Here is an 18,356-nt window from a genome sequence, read left to right as displayed (position 1 = left end):
ATCCATGCCGGCAGGGTCACAGTTTGAACCTCTGGCAGACTCTGTTTCCGACGGAAAGTCTGCATAACCCTTCCACCTGAAAGAGACCTGCTATAAAATGCGCACCACAGGGCGTAAAGCAGCAGATTGGCTACAAGAGTGAGAGCATCTTGTTAAAAGTTTCCCTTTACTTGCCTTGTTAAAGATGGTATTGTCAGAACATCTGTTAACCAGAGTTAGCAAGACCTTGTAAGTTTTGCTTAAAAGGCCCAAAACAGTTAAGGTTAATTAATGCTTTATTTAATACTGCCTTGCTCAGCGACAGAAATATTTTTAACCTCTGGAATGCTAAATTACTTCCCATTTTGTCCAGTGGTGTTTAATTTACAATGTTATTGTCTAATTTGGAAACAGTGTTGTTCGAGTCTTCAATAGCTTCTTGCTACTGATTGCGTCATTCAGATTATCATTTCATGCGCAGAAGGCGAGTGATGTGGTACCTTTAACTGGAGCAACAGGAAACAAACTTTGGATGTGGGCATCGCTGGCAAGGCCAGCCTTTGTTGTCCAACCTTAATTACCCTTGAACTGAGTGGTTTGCTAGGCCATTTCAGAGGGCAGTTAAGAGTCAACCACATTGCTGTGGGTCTGGAGTCACAAGTAGACCAGACAACTGATTTCCTTCTAGTAAGTGAACCAGATGCCTTTTTGCAATGTTGCAAAAAAGCAACAGGTTTGAATCCTAGAATCCGACAGTGCAGAAGGAGACTGTTCGGCCCATTGAATCTGGTCCAACCACACTCCCACCCAAGCCCTAACCCCATGCATTTCCCTAGCTAGCTCCCTTGGCACAAAGGGGCAATTTAGCATGGCCAATCCATCGAAACCGCACATCTTTGGACTGTAGGAGGAAACCAGAGCACCTGGAGGAAACCTATGCAGAAACGGGGAGAACGTGCAGACTCTGCACAAACAATGACCCAAGCTGGGAATCAAACCCGGGTCCCTGGTGTTTTGCTAACCACTGCACCACCGTGCCGCCCAAACAATCACTTAATGGTTGTTTAAAATAAAACAAGATTTATTAATTTAATTTAAATGGCTATGGAGGGATCTGGAGCACAAGTTCCCCAATCTGGGCTCCCGTTCAATCTGATACTCGCACCTGCGTGTGGGACTGGGGGTTTTAATAATAGCTGGCCCCCACTATATCCCTCACTTGACTAAATTCAGTTGTTATTAAACAGCCTGACTAAAAGTTAAAATGTTCTGTTTGCCAAGTTAATGTTTAATCATAATTTCCATTCTCCGGGCTGAGGTGGGGGAGTCTAGAGATGTGTTGGGTGCCCACACTCCCCCGGAATTTCCAAGGGAGGATAGCATGACAATTGCCTTTGAAGTTCAAACGTCCAGTGGACAATTAACCTGCACCCAGAGCCATCCAATACTCTGATTAAATTACCAAATTCAGTCGGTCCTGACTGCCTCGCCAGAATAGTTATCCAGGAAATGTTGGAGGATTTGAAGCCACTCCTGGATAACTGCGCTACTGATTGAGCCAACTTCCCATCTGACACCACCCTCCCGCCCCCTCGCTACCCCTCCACCCCCTCGCTACCCCTCCACCCTCCCACCCCCTCGCTACCCCTCCACCCTCCCACCCCCTCGCTACCCCTCCACCCCCTCGCTACCCCTCCACCCTCCCACCCCCTCGCTACCCCTCCACCCTCCCACCCCCTCGCTACCCCTCCACCCTCCCACCCCCTCGCTACCCCTCCACCCTCCCACCCCCTCGCTACCCCTCCACCCTCCCACCCCCTCGCTACCCCTCCACCCTCCCACCCCCTCGCTACCCCTCCACCCTCCCACCCCCTCGCTACCCCTCCACCCTCCCACCCCCTCGCTACCCCTCCACCCTCCCACCCCCTCGCTACCCCTCCACCCTCCCACCCCCTCGCTACCCCTCCACCCTCCCACCCCCTCGCTACCCCTCCACCCTCCCACCCCCTCGCTACCCCTCCACCCTCCCACCCCCTCGCTACCCCTCCACCCTCCCACCCCCTCGCTACCCCTCCACCCTCCCACCCCCTCGCTACCCCTCCACCCTCCCACCCCCTCGCTACCCCTCCACCCTCCCACCCCCTCGCTACCCCTCCACCCTCCCACCCCCTCGCTACCCCTCCACCCTCCCACCCCCTCGCTACCCCTCCACCCTCCCACCCCCTCGCTACCCCTCCACCCTCCCACCCCCTCGCTACCCCTCCACCCTCCCACCCCCTCGCTACCCCTCCACCCTCCCACCCCCTCGCTACCCCTCCACCCTCCCACCCCCTCGCTACCCCTCCACCCTCCCACCCCCTCGCTACCCCTCCACCCTCCCACCCCCTCGCTACCCCTCCACCCTCCCACCCCCTCGCTACCCCTCCACCCTCCCACCCCCTCGCTACCCCTCCACCCTCCCACCCCCTCGCTACCCCTCCACCCTCCCACCCCCTCGCTACCCCTCCACCCTCCCACCCCCTCGCTACCCCTCCACCCTCCCACCCCCTCGCTACCCCTCCACCCTCCCACCCCCTCGCTACCCCTCCACCCTCCCACCCCCTCGCTACCCCTCCACCCTCCCACCCCCTCGCTACCCCTCCACCCTCCTGACGATCTTTCCAACCGCACACCACTCCTCTTCACCTCCATCCCAACTATCTCATCCCACACTCCTGTTGCCTCCTCCCACCTGTCCACTGGAACTCCCTCACTTACCATTCAAACACCCCCACATCCCTACTGATCCAAACTTCCTCCAGCAACCATGAGCCCACCCACTCGACTATCCTGCTGAACCCACCTTGCTGACCTCCCGTTTTCCCCCCCCCACCCCGCTGCTGACCTTCCCTTTCCCCTTCTCCTCTCCCTCCTCCCCCATGCTGACCTCGCCCCCCCATCCCCTGCAGTGAAAAGAGGCTGGGCTCCATTCACGACCTTTATAGTTTCTTGCGGCCTTGAATAGAGACCAGAAGCCATACCAAGCTGTGATATATTAGGGTCGGGAATCCACATGAGCTAAAACAGATGTTCTAAGCCAACACTTCGTAATACTGCTGTGCAGTGTTGTCTGGAGAGCAGCGTTTCATAATGTCATAGAGGTTCACAACATGAAAACTGGCCCTTCGGCCTAACTTGTCCATGCTGCCCAGTTTTTACCATTTTCCTAATTGCCCACGTTTGGCCCATATCCCTCTTCACCCATCTTATCCATGTAACTATCTCAATGCTTTTTAAAAGACAAAATTGTACCCTCTTCCACTATTACCTCTGGCAGCTCATTCCAGACACTCTCCACCCTCTGTGTGAAATAATTGCCCCTATGGACTCTTTTGTATCTCTCCCCTCTCACCTTAAACCTATGCCCTCTAGTTTTAGACTCCCCTACCTTTGGGAAAAGATGTTGACTATCTACCTTTTCTATGCCTCTCATTATTTTATAGACCTCTAAGATCTCTCCTACACAGCAGGGAAATAATCCCAGTCTATCCAGCCTCTCCTTATAACTCAAACCATCAAGTCCCAGTAGCTTCCTAGTAAATCTTTTCTGCACTCTTTCTAGTTGAATAATATCCTTTCTATAATAGTGACAAGAACTGTACACAGTATTCCAAGTGTGGCCTTAGCTATGCCTTGTACAACTTCAACTCTTGTACTCAATGGTGTGACCAATGTGTGTAAATAATCAGTCAGTGGATTCCCTTCAATCTGTCCGTGCAGGCTTGGAGGGTCGAAGGGCCTGTAATTTTCTTCGTTCTATATAATTGTAATTTTCTTCATTCTATGTAACTCACAGTAAATAAAGTCATTAAGGCAATTGCAAAAAACTACCCTAAATACCCTAGCTAGCTGGCCAGTTTAAACTCTAAGCACTGCCTTTCTAATCAAGTGATGCAATTGTTACGGCACAAGAGGAGGCCATTTGGGCCATCGTGTCAGCTTGCGAAAATTAGAAACAGAAGGGTGGTTCTATTCTTAATTCTCAGGCTGTGGGCAACGTGGCAAGACTGGCATTTATTGTCCATCTCTCCCTTCAATGATAAGGTGAGGAGGATCTTTGTCCTGAACTGCTATAGTCTGTGTGCTGCTTGTTTGACCTCATCAGAGGGTAGTTAAGTGTTAATCACATTGGTGCAGGGATTGGAGTCACATACAGGTTAAACCAGATAAGAGCTTCAGATGTCATTCCCTAAAGGATGGAACAGTGGTTAGCACTGCTGCCTCACAGCTCCAGGGACCCAGGTTCAATTCCTGCTTGGGCCACTGACTGTACGGTGTCTGCACGTTGTCTGTGTCTGTGTTGGTGTCCTCTGGGTGCTCAGGTTTCCTCCCACAATCTGAAAAACATGCTGGTTAGGTGCATTGACCATGCTAAATTCTCCCTCAGTGTACCTGATCAGGTGCTGGAGTGTGACGACTAGGGGATTTTCACAGTAACTTCATTGCAGTGTTAATGAAAGCCTACTTGTGACGCAAATAAATAAACTTCACTTTAACGAAAGGAAATAGGCGAACCAGCTTTTTTTTATATAACAATAGTCACTTTTACTGATCCCACATGAATTCCAGACTTTATTTTGAAACTGAATTCAAAATGCCATGCTGGGATTTGAACTGGAGAGGCAATAGCCTAATGGTATTATTGCTAGAATATTAATCCAGAAACTCAGCTAATGTTCTGGGGACCCGGGTTTGAATCCCACCACGGCAGACGGTGGAATTTGAATTCAAGAAGAAGTATCTGGAATTGGGAATCTACTGATGACCATAAAACCATTGTCAATTGGTGGAAAAACCCATTTAGTTCACTAATGTCCTTTAGAGAAGGAAATCTGCCGTCCTTACCTGGTCTGGCCTACATGTGACTCCAGAGCCGCGGCAATGTGGTTGACTCTCAACTGCCCTCCAAGGGCAACTAGGGATGGGCAATAAATACTGGCCAGCCAGCGAAACCCATGTCCCACGAATGAATTTTGTAATAAGTTCTGGGAAGTACAGTTCCAGCAACATAACTACTCTGCTACCATAATATTTAAAGCTGGAATTGAACCCTCTTTCTAGCTATAAACTTGATTAAATGGCAGGCTTTTCTTTACCTGCAGAAACCAGTAAAGACACACAATTTAAATATTGATTTTGCTTTTGTCATGGTACTCATTTTTTGAGTGTCAACCTGCCTCAGTGAGAGCACTCTTATGTTTGAGAGCTTGCTCTCACTCCTGGACTTGAGTGCGCCATTTAGCCTGATCCTCCAGTGCAGAACAGGAGGGTGTTTTTCACTGTTAGTGCTACCATCAATTACTTGAAAGGAAAGCAAAGACTTGTGTTGAAGTGGCACTTTACAAAACCACCAAATATCTCAAAGCACTTTACGGCCAATGAAGTAAATATATGCAAACTGGGAGCAGGAGGAGAGCACTTGACCTTTTGAGCTTGTTCCATCATTCAGTAAGATCATTGCTGATCTAACTGTAACCTCCCACCTATCCTTGAGAACCTCTTGCCCCTTTCTTCATGAAGAATCTATCTAGCTCCACCTTTGAGATATTCAAGGACTCTTCTTCCGCGGCTTTTTAAGGAAGGGAGTTCCAGAGACTTCTAAGAGAAAGAAGTTCTCATCATCCGTGTCTTAAATTGACAACCTTCTGTTTTATATAGACAAGGACCCCTAGTTCTTGATTCACTCACAAGAAGAAACATCCTATCCGCACCCATCCTGTCAAGATCCCACAAAAGTTTCAATCTAGTTGCCTCTTACTTTATAAAAGTAATGGATAGATGTGTAACCCGTCGAAACGTTCCTTATAAGGCAAGCAGCCCATTCCTGGGATTAGGGTAATAAACCTTTGCTGAACTGTTTTTTAACGCATCTCCCCTTATAAATAAGGGGACCAATACTCGACACTTTTTAAAGTATAGTCACTGCTGCAATGTAGGAAACGCAGCAGTAATTTGCACACAGCCAGCTCATACCAATAGCTTTGCTATAATCACTAACCTGTTTTTATGTGAGGGAAGTGTGAGGTCATGCATTTCGGTCAGATGAATGAAAAGACGGATTATTATCTAAATGGAGAGAGACTGCAGGTGATTGAAATTCAGAAGGATCTAGGTGTATGAAGCGTGCAAAGCTAGCAAACAGGTCCAACAAGTAATTAAGAAGGCATTTTGACCTTTATTGCAAAGGAGTTGAAGTTTAAGAATAAGGAGGTTTTGTTGCAATCGTACAGGGTGTTGGTGAGGCCGCACCTGGAATCCTGCGTATGGTTTTGGTCCCCTTATCTAAAAAAGGACATCATAACAGTGGAGGCAGTCCAAAGGAGGCTCACCAGATGAATTCCTGGGATGAGGGAATTGTCCTATCTGGAGAGACCAAATAGTCTGGGTCTATATTCCTCGGAGTTTAAAAGAGTGAGACATAAAGGCTGGAATTTTACCACCCTGTCAGCAATAGAATTGGAGCAGGTGAGAGGCAGACGATGGAAATGTCCATTGACCTCGGGCAGGATTTTACGATTTCAGGATGAAGTCGCATCATAAGGTCCTGGGGGGAGCTTAACCGGGTAGACGGTCAGATGTTTACACTTGTGGGAGCTTCTAACAAAGGGACATAGCTACAAGGTAAAGGCTGGCTATCTAAAACTGAGGTACGGAGAAATTTCTTCTCGCAAAGGGTGGTAAATCTCTAGAATTCTCTGCCCCGAAGGGTGGTGGAGGCTGGATCATTAGAAGTATTTAAAGTGGAGATGGATAAATATCGGATAGATCCAGAGATAGAGGGCTACGGGGAAATGATACAGAAAAGGAGTTGAGGCCTGTATAGATCAGCTATGATTGTATTCAATGGCGGGCAGGCTTGAAGGGCCTGCTGGCCTACTCCTCACGTTTCTGTGATGTTGCCTGAGGAATAATTATTAGGTGAGGGTGGGGGTAACTCCCCTTTTCTTCTTTGAAATAGTACCGTGGAATCGTTTATATCCACTGAAGCAGGTAGATGGGATTTATGGGATGTGGGTATCGCTGGCTAGACCAGCAGATATTACCCATCCTTAATTGCTCTGGGGAAAGTGGTGGTGAACTGTCGTCTTGAACCTCTGTATAGGTATAGGTACACCCACAGTGCTGTTCGGCAGGGCATTTCAGGATTTTGATTCAGTAAAGGAACGGCAATATATTTCCAAGTCATGATGGTGAGTGACTTGAAGAGGAACTTACAGGTGTTGGTGTTCCCCCAGGTATCTGCTGCTCTTGTCCTAGATGGCTAGCTAGCTATCTAAATACTATGGTTACAAAAGCAAATCCGAGGCTGGGAATCCTGCAACAAGTAACTCCCTCTCCTCACACGCCCCCCCCCCCCCCCCAAGCTGTCCATCAGTTACAAGGCAAATGTCAGACCTGTGATAGAATGCTTTCTACTTGCCTGGATGGCTGCAGCTCCTACAGCACTCGAAGCTCAACACCATCCAGGACAAAGCAGCCCACTTGATTTGTAACCCTTCCACAAACATCAACCCCTCCACCACAGATCCACATTAGCAGCCGTATGTACTATCTAAAAAAACGTGCAGTAGGAGCTCACCAAGGTTTATTAGAATCATAGAATCCCCACACTGAGAAGGAGGCCATTTGGCCCATTGAGTCTGCACTGACCACTACCCCACCCAGGCCCTATCCCCATAACCCCACATATTTACCCTGCCAAGCCTCTTAACATGAGGGTCAATTAATCACGGCCAATCCACCTAACCTGCACATCTTTGGACTGCGCGAGGCAACCGGAGCATCCAGAGAAAACCCACGTAGACGTGGGGAGGACATGCAAGCCCCACCCAGACAGAGACCTGAGGCTGGAATTGAACCCGGGTCCCTGATGCTGTGAGGCAGCAATTCTAGCCACTGTGTCACTCTAGACAGCACCTTCCAAACCCACGGTCGTGCCTATACTTGACCCCTAACGTTAGAAAACGTTTTGCCACCCTGAGAGCTTACATTGAGCTCTGACCTTCCAAAGTGAAGATTTCTGACCCGGGGGAACAGGCCTGTCCTGAATTTGCAGCTCAATGTGTTCCCTACGGCCTGCCTTGCTTCATCCACTATTCAGCAGCAAGAAGAGATGCAACAATATATTTTCAATTAAGCCGGTCTTCTTTCATTTGCAATGTCACAGACAGCTGAGATCTCGATCAATCTTCATCAAGCGGAAGGATAACCTAGCAAGGAGACCCATCCGGCCAACGGCAACGGAAATCCACTCGATTCCCCCTAAAAGTGGAAACAAGAGAAGCTTGGTAAGGATTCATTTCTGGAAATGTAGGGCAATTAAAGCTGCCACTTCCAACTCTTTGAGTTTATTGTTTGTGACTGGAGGAAGCTTGTGAGTACATGGGTAATGCAGGGTTAATACTCCCAGATAGTAATCAATCTCCTATTGTTCCTCTTCTGACAGAATGCTGATCAGCACCAACTGAAGGATATGAATGCAAAGAGCCAGCCTGTGAATGAGTGGACAGCAGCGAAACGAATTCGACTGGAGCCGAACGCTGCTACGAGGTTCTGTAATCTAAATCCATCCTTTATTTGAAAGGTTTTGTGTCATTGCTGTACGCCGCTTAGCCCTTTCTCTGAATGTACTCAAGCTGTTATATTAATCCTACATCCCACCGGTGTGTTCCGGGGGCTCCGTTCAACTTGGAACAGTTTACTTCAACGAAAGGTTTTCTGAATTTTGAAAGGCTTCCAGCACATGGATAATATTTCCACCAGATGGCTCCAAAGCACACACAACTGACTTTAAATCTGGCACTGCCCCTTTCCATTCGGCAATAACTGCAGTGCCAACTGCAATATCTGCCCTGATGACTTCTAGTCTGCAATATCTGTGGTGTCGGCAATATCTGTCACTTTCTGGACTGCGATATCTGCGGCGCCGGTTTCTGGACTCCAGTGTTTGCGGCGCCAGTTTTCTAGACTGCAGTGTCACTGTTTAGTCTGCCGTGTCTGCAGTGCCTGTTTTTCTGGGGCTGCCGTATTCATCTTGATCATGGCTGATGGTCGAATTCAATATCCTGATCCGTCCCCTCCTCCCTATATCCCTTCAGCCCCATTTATTCCTGAAATCATACAACCTTTTGGCCTCAACTACATTGTGTGGTAGTGAATTCCCCACGTTCTCCACCCTCTGGGTGAAGAAATTTCACCTCACCTCAGTTCTAAAATGTTTACCCCTTATCCTCAAACTATCACCCCTAGTCCTGGTCTCCTCCAGCATTGAGAACACCCTTTCTGAATCTACCCTGTCTAAGCCTGTTAGGATTTTATACGTTTCTATGAGATCCCCTCTCACTCTTGTAAACCCCAAGGAATATAATTCTATTCCTCATATGACAGACCTGCCATCCCAGGAATCCGCCTGGTAAACCTTCGCTGTACTCCTTCTATCGTAAAGACATCCTTCCACAGATAAGGACTCCAAAACTGCACACTCCAGATGTGGCTACACCAACGTTGTATATAATTGCAGCAAAACATCCTATCTCTGTACTCAAATCTCTTGCTATGAAGGCCAACATACCATTTGCCTTCTTTACTGCCTGCTGTACCTGCATGCTTGCTTTTAGCGACTGATGTACAAGCCCTCCAAGGTCTTGTTGAGTATCCGCCTCTCAATTTACACCCATTCAAGTAATAATTTATTCCTATTATTGCTGCCAAAGTGGATAATCTCACATTTATCCACATTATACTGCATCTGCCATGTGGATGCACATACACTCAGTCTGTCCAAATCATGTTGAAGCATCCCTGTATCCTCCTCACAGCTCATCCTCCCACCTAACTCTGTATCATCTGCAGATTTGGAGATACTACATTTTGTTCCCTATTCCAAATCATTAATACATAATGTGAACAGTTGGAGTCCTAGCACAGATCCCTGCGGAACCCCACTACTCACTGACTGTCAATCAGAAAAAGACCCACTTATGCCAATTCTTTGCTTCCTATCTGCTAACCAGCCTTCTACCAATTCCAAGACATTACCTGCAATCCCATGCACTTTAACTTTACGCAGTAGTCTGCTATGTAAGACCTTGTCAAAAGCCTTCTGAAAGTCTAAATAAACCACATCCACTGGTTCTCCTTGATCAACTCTACCAGTTACATCCTCAAAAAAAATTCCAATAGATTCATCAAGCATGATTTTCCTGCTGTAAATCTGTGCTAACTTTATTTGATTGTACCACTGCCTTCCAAATGCTGAGCTATGAAATCCTTGATAATAGGCCCTAGCGACTTCCTCAGTACCAATTTTAGGCTCACTGGTCTATAGTTCCCTGTTTTCTCTCCTCGTCCTTTTTTGAACAGTGGGTTTACATTAGCTACCCTCCGATCTGTAGGATCTATTCTATAGTCCAAAGAATTTTAGAAGGTAACCACCAGTGGATCTACTATTTCCAGGGTCACTTCATCCTCCATGGGATGAAGTTTATCAGGACCTGGAGATTTATCCACCTTCAATCCCATTTCAATTGTTCCTACATGAAATAATAAATCCTCATGCAGTTTCTGGGTTTTTTTGCCCATTTGTTATCAGCCCTTCAGCCATCAGATACATATCCCTCTTGATTGAATTTATCTGAACGTTACATGATTTTAAACATCTCTATCAAATCACCTCATAAACTTCTCTGCTTGAAGGAGAACAGCCCTTGTTTTGCCCACACTATAAATTGAACCATCGGGTCATTGGTTTTCATTGTGTGGTCACCCATTAGAGGGTCATGTTATAGAGTCATAGAGGTTTACAGCATGGAAACACGTCCTTTGGCCCAACTTGACCATGCTGCCCCTTTTTTAACCACTAAGCTAGTCCCAGTTGCCTGCCCTTGGCACCTATCCCTCTATACCCATCTTAGCCATGTAACTGTCTAAATGCTTTTTAAAAGGCAAAATTGTACCTGCCTCTACTACTATGTCTGGCAGCTTGTTCTAGACACTCACCACGCTCTGTGTGAAAAAAATACCCCTCTGGACCTTTTTGTACCTCTCCATTCTCACCTTAAACCTATGCCCTCTCGTTTTAGACTCCCTATCTTTGGGAAAAGATATTGACTATTTAGCTGATCTATGCGCCTCATTATTTTATAGACCTCCAGTCTATTCAGCCTCTCTTTATAACTCAAACCACCAAGTCCTGGTAACGTTCTAGTAAATCTTTTCCTTATTCTTTCTAGTTTAATAATATCCTTTCTGTCATAGGGTGACCAGAAATGTGCGCAGTATTCTAAGTGTGGCCTTACCAATGTCTTGTACAACTTCAACAAGACGTCCCAACTCCTGTTTTCAATGCCCTGACCAATGAAACGAAGCATGCTGAATGCTGCCTTCGCCACTCTGTCTACCTGTGACTCCACTTTCAAGGAGCTTTGACCCTGTATCCCTAGATCTCTTTTTCCGTAACTGTCCCCAGCACCCTATCATTAACTGAGTAAATACTGCCTTGGTTCAATCTACCAAAGTGCAGCACCTTGCATTTATCTAAATTAAACTCCATCTGCCATTCGCCAGCCCACTTGCCCAACTGATCAAGATCCCGTTGCAATCGGAGACAACCTTCTTCACTGTCCACTATGCCACCAATCTTGGTGTCATCTGCAAACTTATTAACCATGTTGATGCAACTCTGAAGAGAATCATCACCATGTGTAGAATTTTCCGAATCAAAATATTGGCTAGTCGAATAGTGTAGTTTTTTGGCCTGTCCTGTATGAAGCTCATACTCCAGTTGCCTGTGGATTTAATCCCAGGGAACTAGTAATCCAGAGTTGGTGCAGAATAGCCTCCTCCTGTACTGTCAGGATTTTATGCATTTGAAAGCAGATTTTTTTTCTCTCTTCATTCTCGTTCACTAGCGACGCTGGCTTTTCAGCATTTATTGCCCATCCCTAGTTGCCTGAAGGCAGTGGGGAGTCAACTACAGTTCTGTGGCTCTGGAGTCATAGAACCATAGAATCCATACAGTGCAGAAGGAAGCCATTCGGCCCATCGAGCCTGTGCCGACAGCTATCCCACCCAGGCCCTATCCCCATAACGCCACATATTTACCCTGCTAATCCCCTGGCACTAAGGGGCAATTTAGCATGGCCAATCAACCTAACCTGTGCTTTTTTTGGACTATGGGAGGAATCCGGATCACCCGGAGGAAACCCTGTGCAGACACGGGGAGAATGTGCAAACTCCACACAGTGACCCAAGCAGGGAATCAAACCGAGGTTCCTGTGCTGTGAGGTAACAGTGCTAACCGCTGCCGCCGTGCCACCCACATGTAGGCCAGACCAGGTAAGGACAGCAGGTTTCCTTCCCTAAAGGACATTAGTGAACCAGATGGGTTTTCCCAACAATAGTAATTGGGATTCTTAATTCCAGATATTTTTATTGAATTCAAATTCCACCATCTGCCATGGCAGGATTTGAATCCAGGTCCCCAGAACATTAGCTGAGTTTCTGGATTAGTAGTCAAGCAGTAATACCACTGGGCCATCGCCTCCCCAGTGAACCAGATTACCGCAGCAGGAGTTTAGCCTTTAGGAGTGGGAACCATGCAGTTTTCCGGCACAAACCGTAATTGCAGTGTTACCTGGAGCCTAATTTGACGCTCTGACCTTTCCTGAGTTCTTGCAGTGCAAAACCTTCCGACTGTTGGCAACTTGACTCACTGGGAATTCTAATGATGAGTGTTGCTGCTTAGAAGGCACTGCCAAAGATGCTGTTGGATCATTGTGACTTGAGTGTTGCTTTGAATAGGTTCCAGCAGCCCACAGCAGGGGCCCAAATAGCCAGCCATCTGACAGACCCTCGGGATCTTTCCTGGATGCAAACAAAATGTATTGGCCACGCAGATTGTCTACCCAGACGATGTTTAGAAGGTATGAGTTAGGTGCTTACACAGCCGGCACATTCCCCCAATAGTTTGTGAGGTCACGTTGGCTTACACTTGTTTCTACCTTTGTTCCTTGTTTCAGTCTCCTGACAGAATGATCCAAGAGACTTTTGCAGTCATGTTTCAACGCCTTCTGCTGCTCAGTGGCTCAAGTTCACACAAGAAATTATCCGGGCCACTGGTAGCCGGGAAATTCCTAGGTTCAGTCTCTGGTCTGTGCTCCGTTAGTTCATTTGGGTCAGAGTGGTCGAGGATCACTGCAATTCAATTTAATGGAACCACGTTGGAGAGCTGGGAATTCAGATAATGTTCCGCTGCCCAAAGTTATCAGTGTTGGAATTCCTTGTGCGTGGGCACCATGTGAGGCCAAAGCCAGGTTCAGCTGTTAATCCGTCCTCTCCTTCCTCTGTGTTTCTGAAACTTATCCACTTTTCCACCTTTGGAGTGTTTGAGCCAAAACCATAGCAGATAACCAGTGACTTTGAGAGTGGAGGAAAATGTTGAAAGAAACCAGAATCATTGTGTGAGGCACTTTCTCTACACCTTTCTCTACATCGTAGCTATGAATGTAACACTACATTCTGCGCGGTCCCCCCTCCTTCTGTATGAACGATATGCCTTGTCTGTATAGTGTGCAAGAAACAATACTTGTCAGTTTATAATAAATGTGACAATAAATCAAATCAAATAGGTAGGGCTCCTTGGGCTGGGGTTGTTTTCCCTGGAGCAGAGAAGGCTCAAGTGTGGAGGGGACTTGACTGAGGTGAATAAAATTATGAGGGACATAGACAGGATAGATAGAAATAAACCTCTCCCCTTAGTGGAAGAGTCAATAACCAGGGGGCATAGATTTAAAATAAAGGGCAGGATATTTAGAGGAGATTTGAAGAAAAACCTTTGCACTGCTGCCTCACGGTGCCAGGGACCCGGGTTTGATTCCCGGGTGGAGTTTGCACATTCTCCCCATGTCTGCATGGGTTTCCTCCTGATGCTCCGATTCCCCCCACAGTCCGAAAGATGTGCCAGTTAGCTGCATTGACCATGCGAAGTTCCCCCTCGGTGTACCCGAGCAGGGGCCAGACTGGTGACCAGGGAATTTTCACAGTAACTTTGCAATGTGAGGCCGCTTGTGACACTAACAAATAATAAAAGAGATAATAATAGGGTGGTGGGAATCTGGAACTCACTGACTAAAAGGGTGGTAGAGGAGGAACCCTCACAACATTTAAGAAGAATTTAGACGAGCACTTGAAATGCCACAACATACAAGGCTACAGACCAAGTGCTGGAAAATGGAATTAGAAGGAATAGGTGTTTGTTGGCAGGTGCAGTCACAATGGGCCAAAGGGTCTCTTTCTGCACTGTAAAACTCCGTGACACTGTATTTCAGCTGGGTGGTAATATTCGCAATGCGCTCTGTTTAGTAACATGTGTAACCATGTCAATTTTGTTAAGGAAAGCCTCTCTGACTTTTCTAGGCCCCAAGATGCTGGTCCCAGAACGGAGCAGGCGGGCACCAATTGTATCATTCTGTAAAGTTACTGCTGACCAACAAGGACTGGACCTCATTTTGTACAGAACGTGTGTGTTTTTTTTGTGTGTTGTATTCATATAACGGATTCTTCCCCATCAAGCTGAGGTGACCGGTTTGAAGTAATGTTCCAGGAGGCGAAACTGGAACTGATGGTTTGGAGCCAACATGAAGACTTGGCCAGATTGACAGAAAGAAGCTCCTCTTGAAGCCTGCCAATGGTTTTGTTCTGTGACCTCCTGCTGCTGTTGTGTCGTGTAGAGCACCATGAAGGTTGCGGGGATGAAGGGAAACCAGACAGCCGGTGTTAAAATCCAGGTGCTAACCCGCCATTCCACGGGTGAGTGGCCTTGAAATCCACCAGACCGGGCTTCGAGGATCAAGCCATTAATCCAATTCAATCCTACCTCTTTCTTCCTGCTTGTTGATTGAATGATGTAGAGATGCCGGCGTTGGACTGGGGTAAACACAGTAAGAAGTCTCTCGATGCCAGGTTAAAGTCCAACAGGTTAGACTTGGGGTTAAAACCTGTTGGACTTTAATCTGATGTTGTAAGACTTTTTACTGTGTTGACTGAATGCCAGGAGGGTGGGAAAGACGTGTTCTGAGCGCTGTCGCCTTGTTGGTAGTTAAATCCAAAATGGAAATGAGTGTCTGTTTACATCAGTCACCTGAGCAAATTGCAAGTCAGTGGGAATTTGGACTGCCGCGCTACACTCACATAATCACTGAGGTAAGCTAACTTTAATATAAAGGAGCATTTAGAAATAGAGACTCGTTGACGTGGGTTGAATTTAAGGAGGTGAACCTTCTGACGATGTTCAATGTGTTTGGCTGTCTTTATAAACTCAGTCACCATGTGTTTCCACATGGTGATGATGCACAGGATTATAGCCAAAAGGTGGTGTTACCTGCCAGTTTAATGTAAATGAACCATCAAAAAGCGACCTGCAATTGCTAGGGGGGATGGGGGTGGGAGGTGGGAGACCAAAGCCTCTGGGTCTACTATAGCTCCCCCCCGCCCCACCAGGGAGTGGTTCACTCCTGCGGGGTTTACAGCTGCTCCCCAGTAGCAGAGAGCCGGCGGCCTGACCCCATTGGACTGAAGTGGGGCTATGAAGGTGAGGGGTTGCCAGCCAAGGTCCCCCTGGCATCGCACAAGAGGCAAAGCGGCAATGCCCAAGGGTCATCTTGGCACTGCCTATTGGAAATTGGGCAACGCCGAGGGGGCAGCACCAGAGGGTGTGGAGCCTCTGGAGGGCGATCGGTCAGGGGTGGGGGAAGATTCCCGCTGCCACTCTGCACTCTGGAGGTCATAGGCAGACGGAGGGAGAGGCCAGTGATTGGGACTGGTCGTTGGGGTTGTGGGGGGTTGGGACAGCATTGGGGGGGGAGGGGCTAAGCTGGACATGTCTGGGGGGCCAGCGAGTGGTGGTGGGGGGTGGCAGGTATGGGAGAAATAATGCCAGCAATGTAGGGGTCGCAGGGCTGGCCAGCAGTGTGAGGCTACTGCGCGTGCGCTGACCTGACAGGTCGGAACATGCACAGTGGCCCACTCAGTGTTATTCTGCTGGCTTCTCCAGCGAGAATAGCCCCCCTGTGTTTCTGTGAGATTTACTCCAGAGCTCTCTGTGACACAGAGAGTGTGGGAGGTTCACTCCGAGAGTCCTGCTGGAAGAGCCAACGGGATTTACTCCAGTTTTCACACAAATTTGACACTTAGGATTTTTTTGGGGGGTGGGGGTGGGGTAGGAGAATCCCACCCTTGGTAATTTTGAAGCAAGTGGCCTGCGAGATGTTGCAAAGGTTTGGAATTTTCCAACTTGCAATGGCATCAACTTGCCTCCACGTCACAGACGTAACTGTTACATTTCGGCCCCCACCCCCCCCCCCCGCTCAGCTTTGCAAATTCTGCTACCCACGCACACAGCACATGGAAGAATAAGCTTCGCCCGCAGTATTTGAAGGAGTGAGGTTATCGACGAATTGCCCTTAAGCACTCACTAATGGCAACCAAGTGATCATGCCGAGAACCTGATTCAAATAAGCCTGAACGCAAAATTTTGATTTGTGACGTAGAAAATCTATCTTTATTCAACAAGCAATCTCTAAAGTGGCCATTCTGGGAGCCGGGGCAAATAGCCCTCAATCAACCAGACAGAAGTCTTAATCGATGGCTTATATGTTATGTGCTCTCAATTACAGCGTATTCGCCAATCTTACTCGTGCCAATTGTATAATGATCCTGCCTCAGTCACTGTCAAAATAGCTAATCACTTGCACTGCGTAATAACGACCAATAAATTTCCATAAATATTTCAATACCGTTTGCCTGAGAGTGCATCGTACGTTTCAACTGTGTCCGTTCTCTTGTCGACAGGATGTTTGCTACAAATGTGGCCGTATTTCACGCAGGGCCCAAAATGATGAGCTTTTGTGCTTTTAGGGAATTGGGGGGGGAAATATTACATGAACATAAAGATGCAATGCAGCACAAATGTCTTAATATTTGTATTTTAAGCATATTGATTCAAAGGGGGCTAAAATGATATTTTTCCTGTGGGTTTTGCACTCATCTTTTGTGTCCCTCTGTGCATGGTATTACAAAATTTTGAACCTATTCTCCACTGGTAGTTAGTTACGGTGGCACGGTGGTGAGCACTGCTGCCCACTGCGCCAGAAACCAGGATTCACTTCCCGGCTTGGATGGAGTCTGCACGTTCTCCCTGTGTCTGAGTGGGTTTCCTCCAGGTGCTCCGGTTTCCTCCCACAGTTTGAAAGACAGTGCTGATTAGGGGCATTGGCCATGCTAAATTCTCCCTCAGTGTATCCGAACAGGCGTCGGAGTGTGGCAACTAGGAGAAATTTCACAATAACTTCATTGCAGTGTTAATGTAAGCCGACTTGTCGCGCTATTAAATAAATAAACTTAAACCTACAAAGTCACTTGTAAAGCAAAGTTGAAATGATCAGACTCTTTATAAACAGTTTTGGCATGTGAGACCCTGCTTCCAGTTTGACTTTGAGTCCAAGTGGGGCAATCTTTGCCCAATTTATCTTTTATGGGGGCTTCATCCTGTAGCAGAATCATTTTTAAAAACTGAATAGTAGGAAAACTAATGGAGAAAAGTTTGCAGGAAAAAAAAACTATTCTAGATTAAATCTGTGCTCAGTTCTGGTCGTGTCATTACACAAAGGATGTCATAGAAAGGGTGCAGAGGAGATTTACAAGGATGTTGCCTGGATTGGGTGGCATGCCTTATGAGGATAGGTTGAGAGAGCTCGGTCTTTTCTCCTTGGAGAGACGAAGGATGAGAGGTGACCTGATAGAGGTGTAGAAGATGTTGAGACGTATTGATCGGGTGGATTCTCAGAGGCTTTTTCCCGGGGCTGAAATGCTTGCCACGAGGACACAGGTTTAGGGTGCTGGGGAGTAGATACAGAGGAGACGTCAGGGGGAAGTTTTTCACTCAGAGGGTGGTGGGTGCGTGGAATCAGCTGCCGGCGATGGTGGCGGAGGCGGATTCAGTAGGGTCTTTAAAGAGACTTTTGAATAAGTACATGGGACTTAGAGGGTTATAGGTAAGCCTAGTAGATAGGGACATGTTCGGCGCAGCGTGTGGGCCGAAGGATTTGTGCTGTAGTTTTTCTATGCTTCTAAACGTAAGGAATGTTTTGTTGCTGTAAATAATGGAGTCATATTGATTGATTTTTAATTGTTGCTGTGCTCTAAGCTCTCATGAACATTATGTTTTAATGTCACTATTTCAAAAGGTTAAAGCTATTAAAGCTACGTACAAAGTTTGTGTTGAAACATTTATATTTTTATTGCAAATTGTTCAAAAAGTATTTTGAATTGTAATTCCATCT

At 47.2% G+C, this 18,356-nt stretch overlaps 1 protein-coding gene across 1 annotated transcript in view; it reads left to right on the top strand.

Annotated features, from left to right (window-relative positions):
* Positions 1-14,943, top strand: part of arhgef39 (Rho guanine nucleotide exchange factor (GEF) 39) — an 86,195-nt gene extending 71,252 nt beyond the window's left edge. Inside the window, exons 10-12 of the mRNA XM_080207816.1 lie at positions 8,186-8,306; positions 8,465-8,568; positions 14,434-14,943. Of these exons, the coding sequence (XP_080063942.1) occupies positions 8,186-8,306; positions 8,465-8,568; positions 14,434-14,491 (283 nt within the window). The 3' untranslated portion in view covers positions 14,492-14,943. The remainder of the gene's footprint in view (positions 1-8,185; positions 8,307-8,464; positions 8,569-14,433) is intronic.
* Positions 14,944-18,356: the final 3,413 nt, after the last annotated feature.

Source organism: Carcharhinus amblyrhynchos, chromosome 19, assembly GCF_965287045.1.
Source record: "Carcharhinus amblyrhynchos chromosome 19, sCarAmb.v2.hapA, whole genome shotgun sequence".
Taxonomy (NCBI): domain Eukaryota; kingdom Metazoa; phylum Chordata; class Chondrichthyes; order Carcharhiniformes; family Carcharhinidae; genus Carcharhinus; species Carcharhinus amblyrhynchos.
Note: the sequence above shows the minus strand (reverse complement) of the source record. Positions and strands in the feature narration are given on the sequence as shown.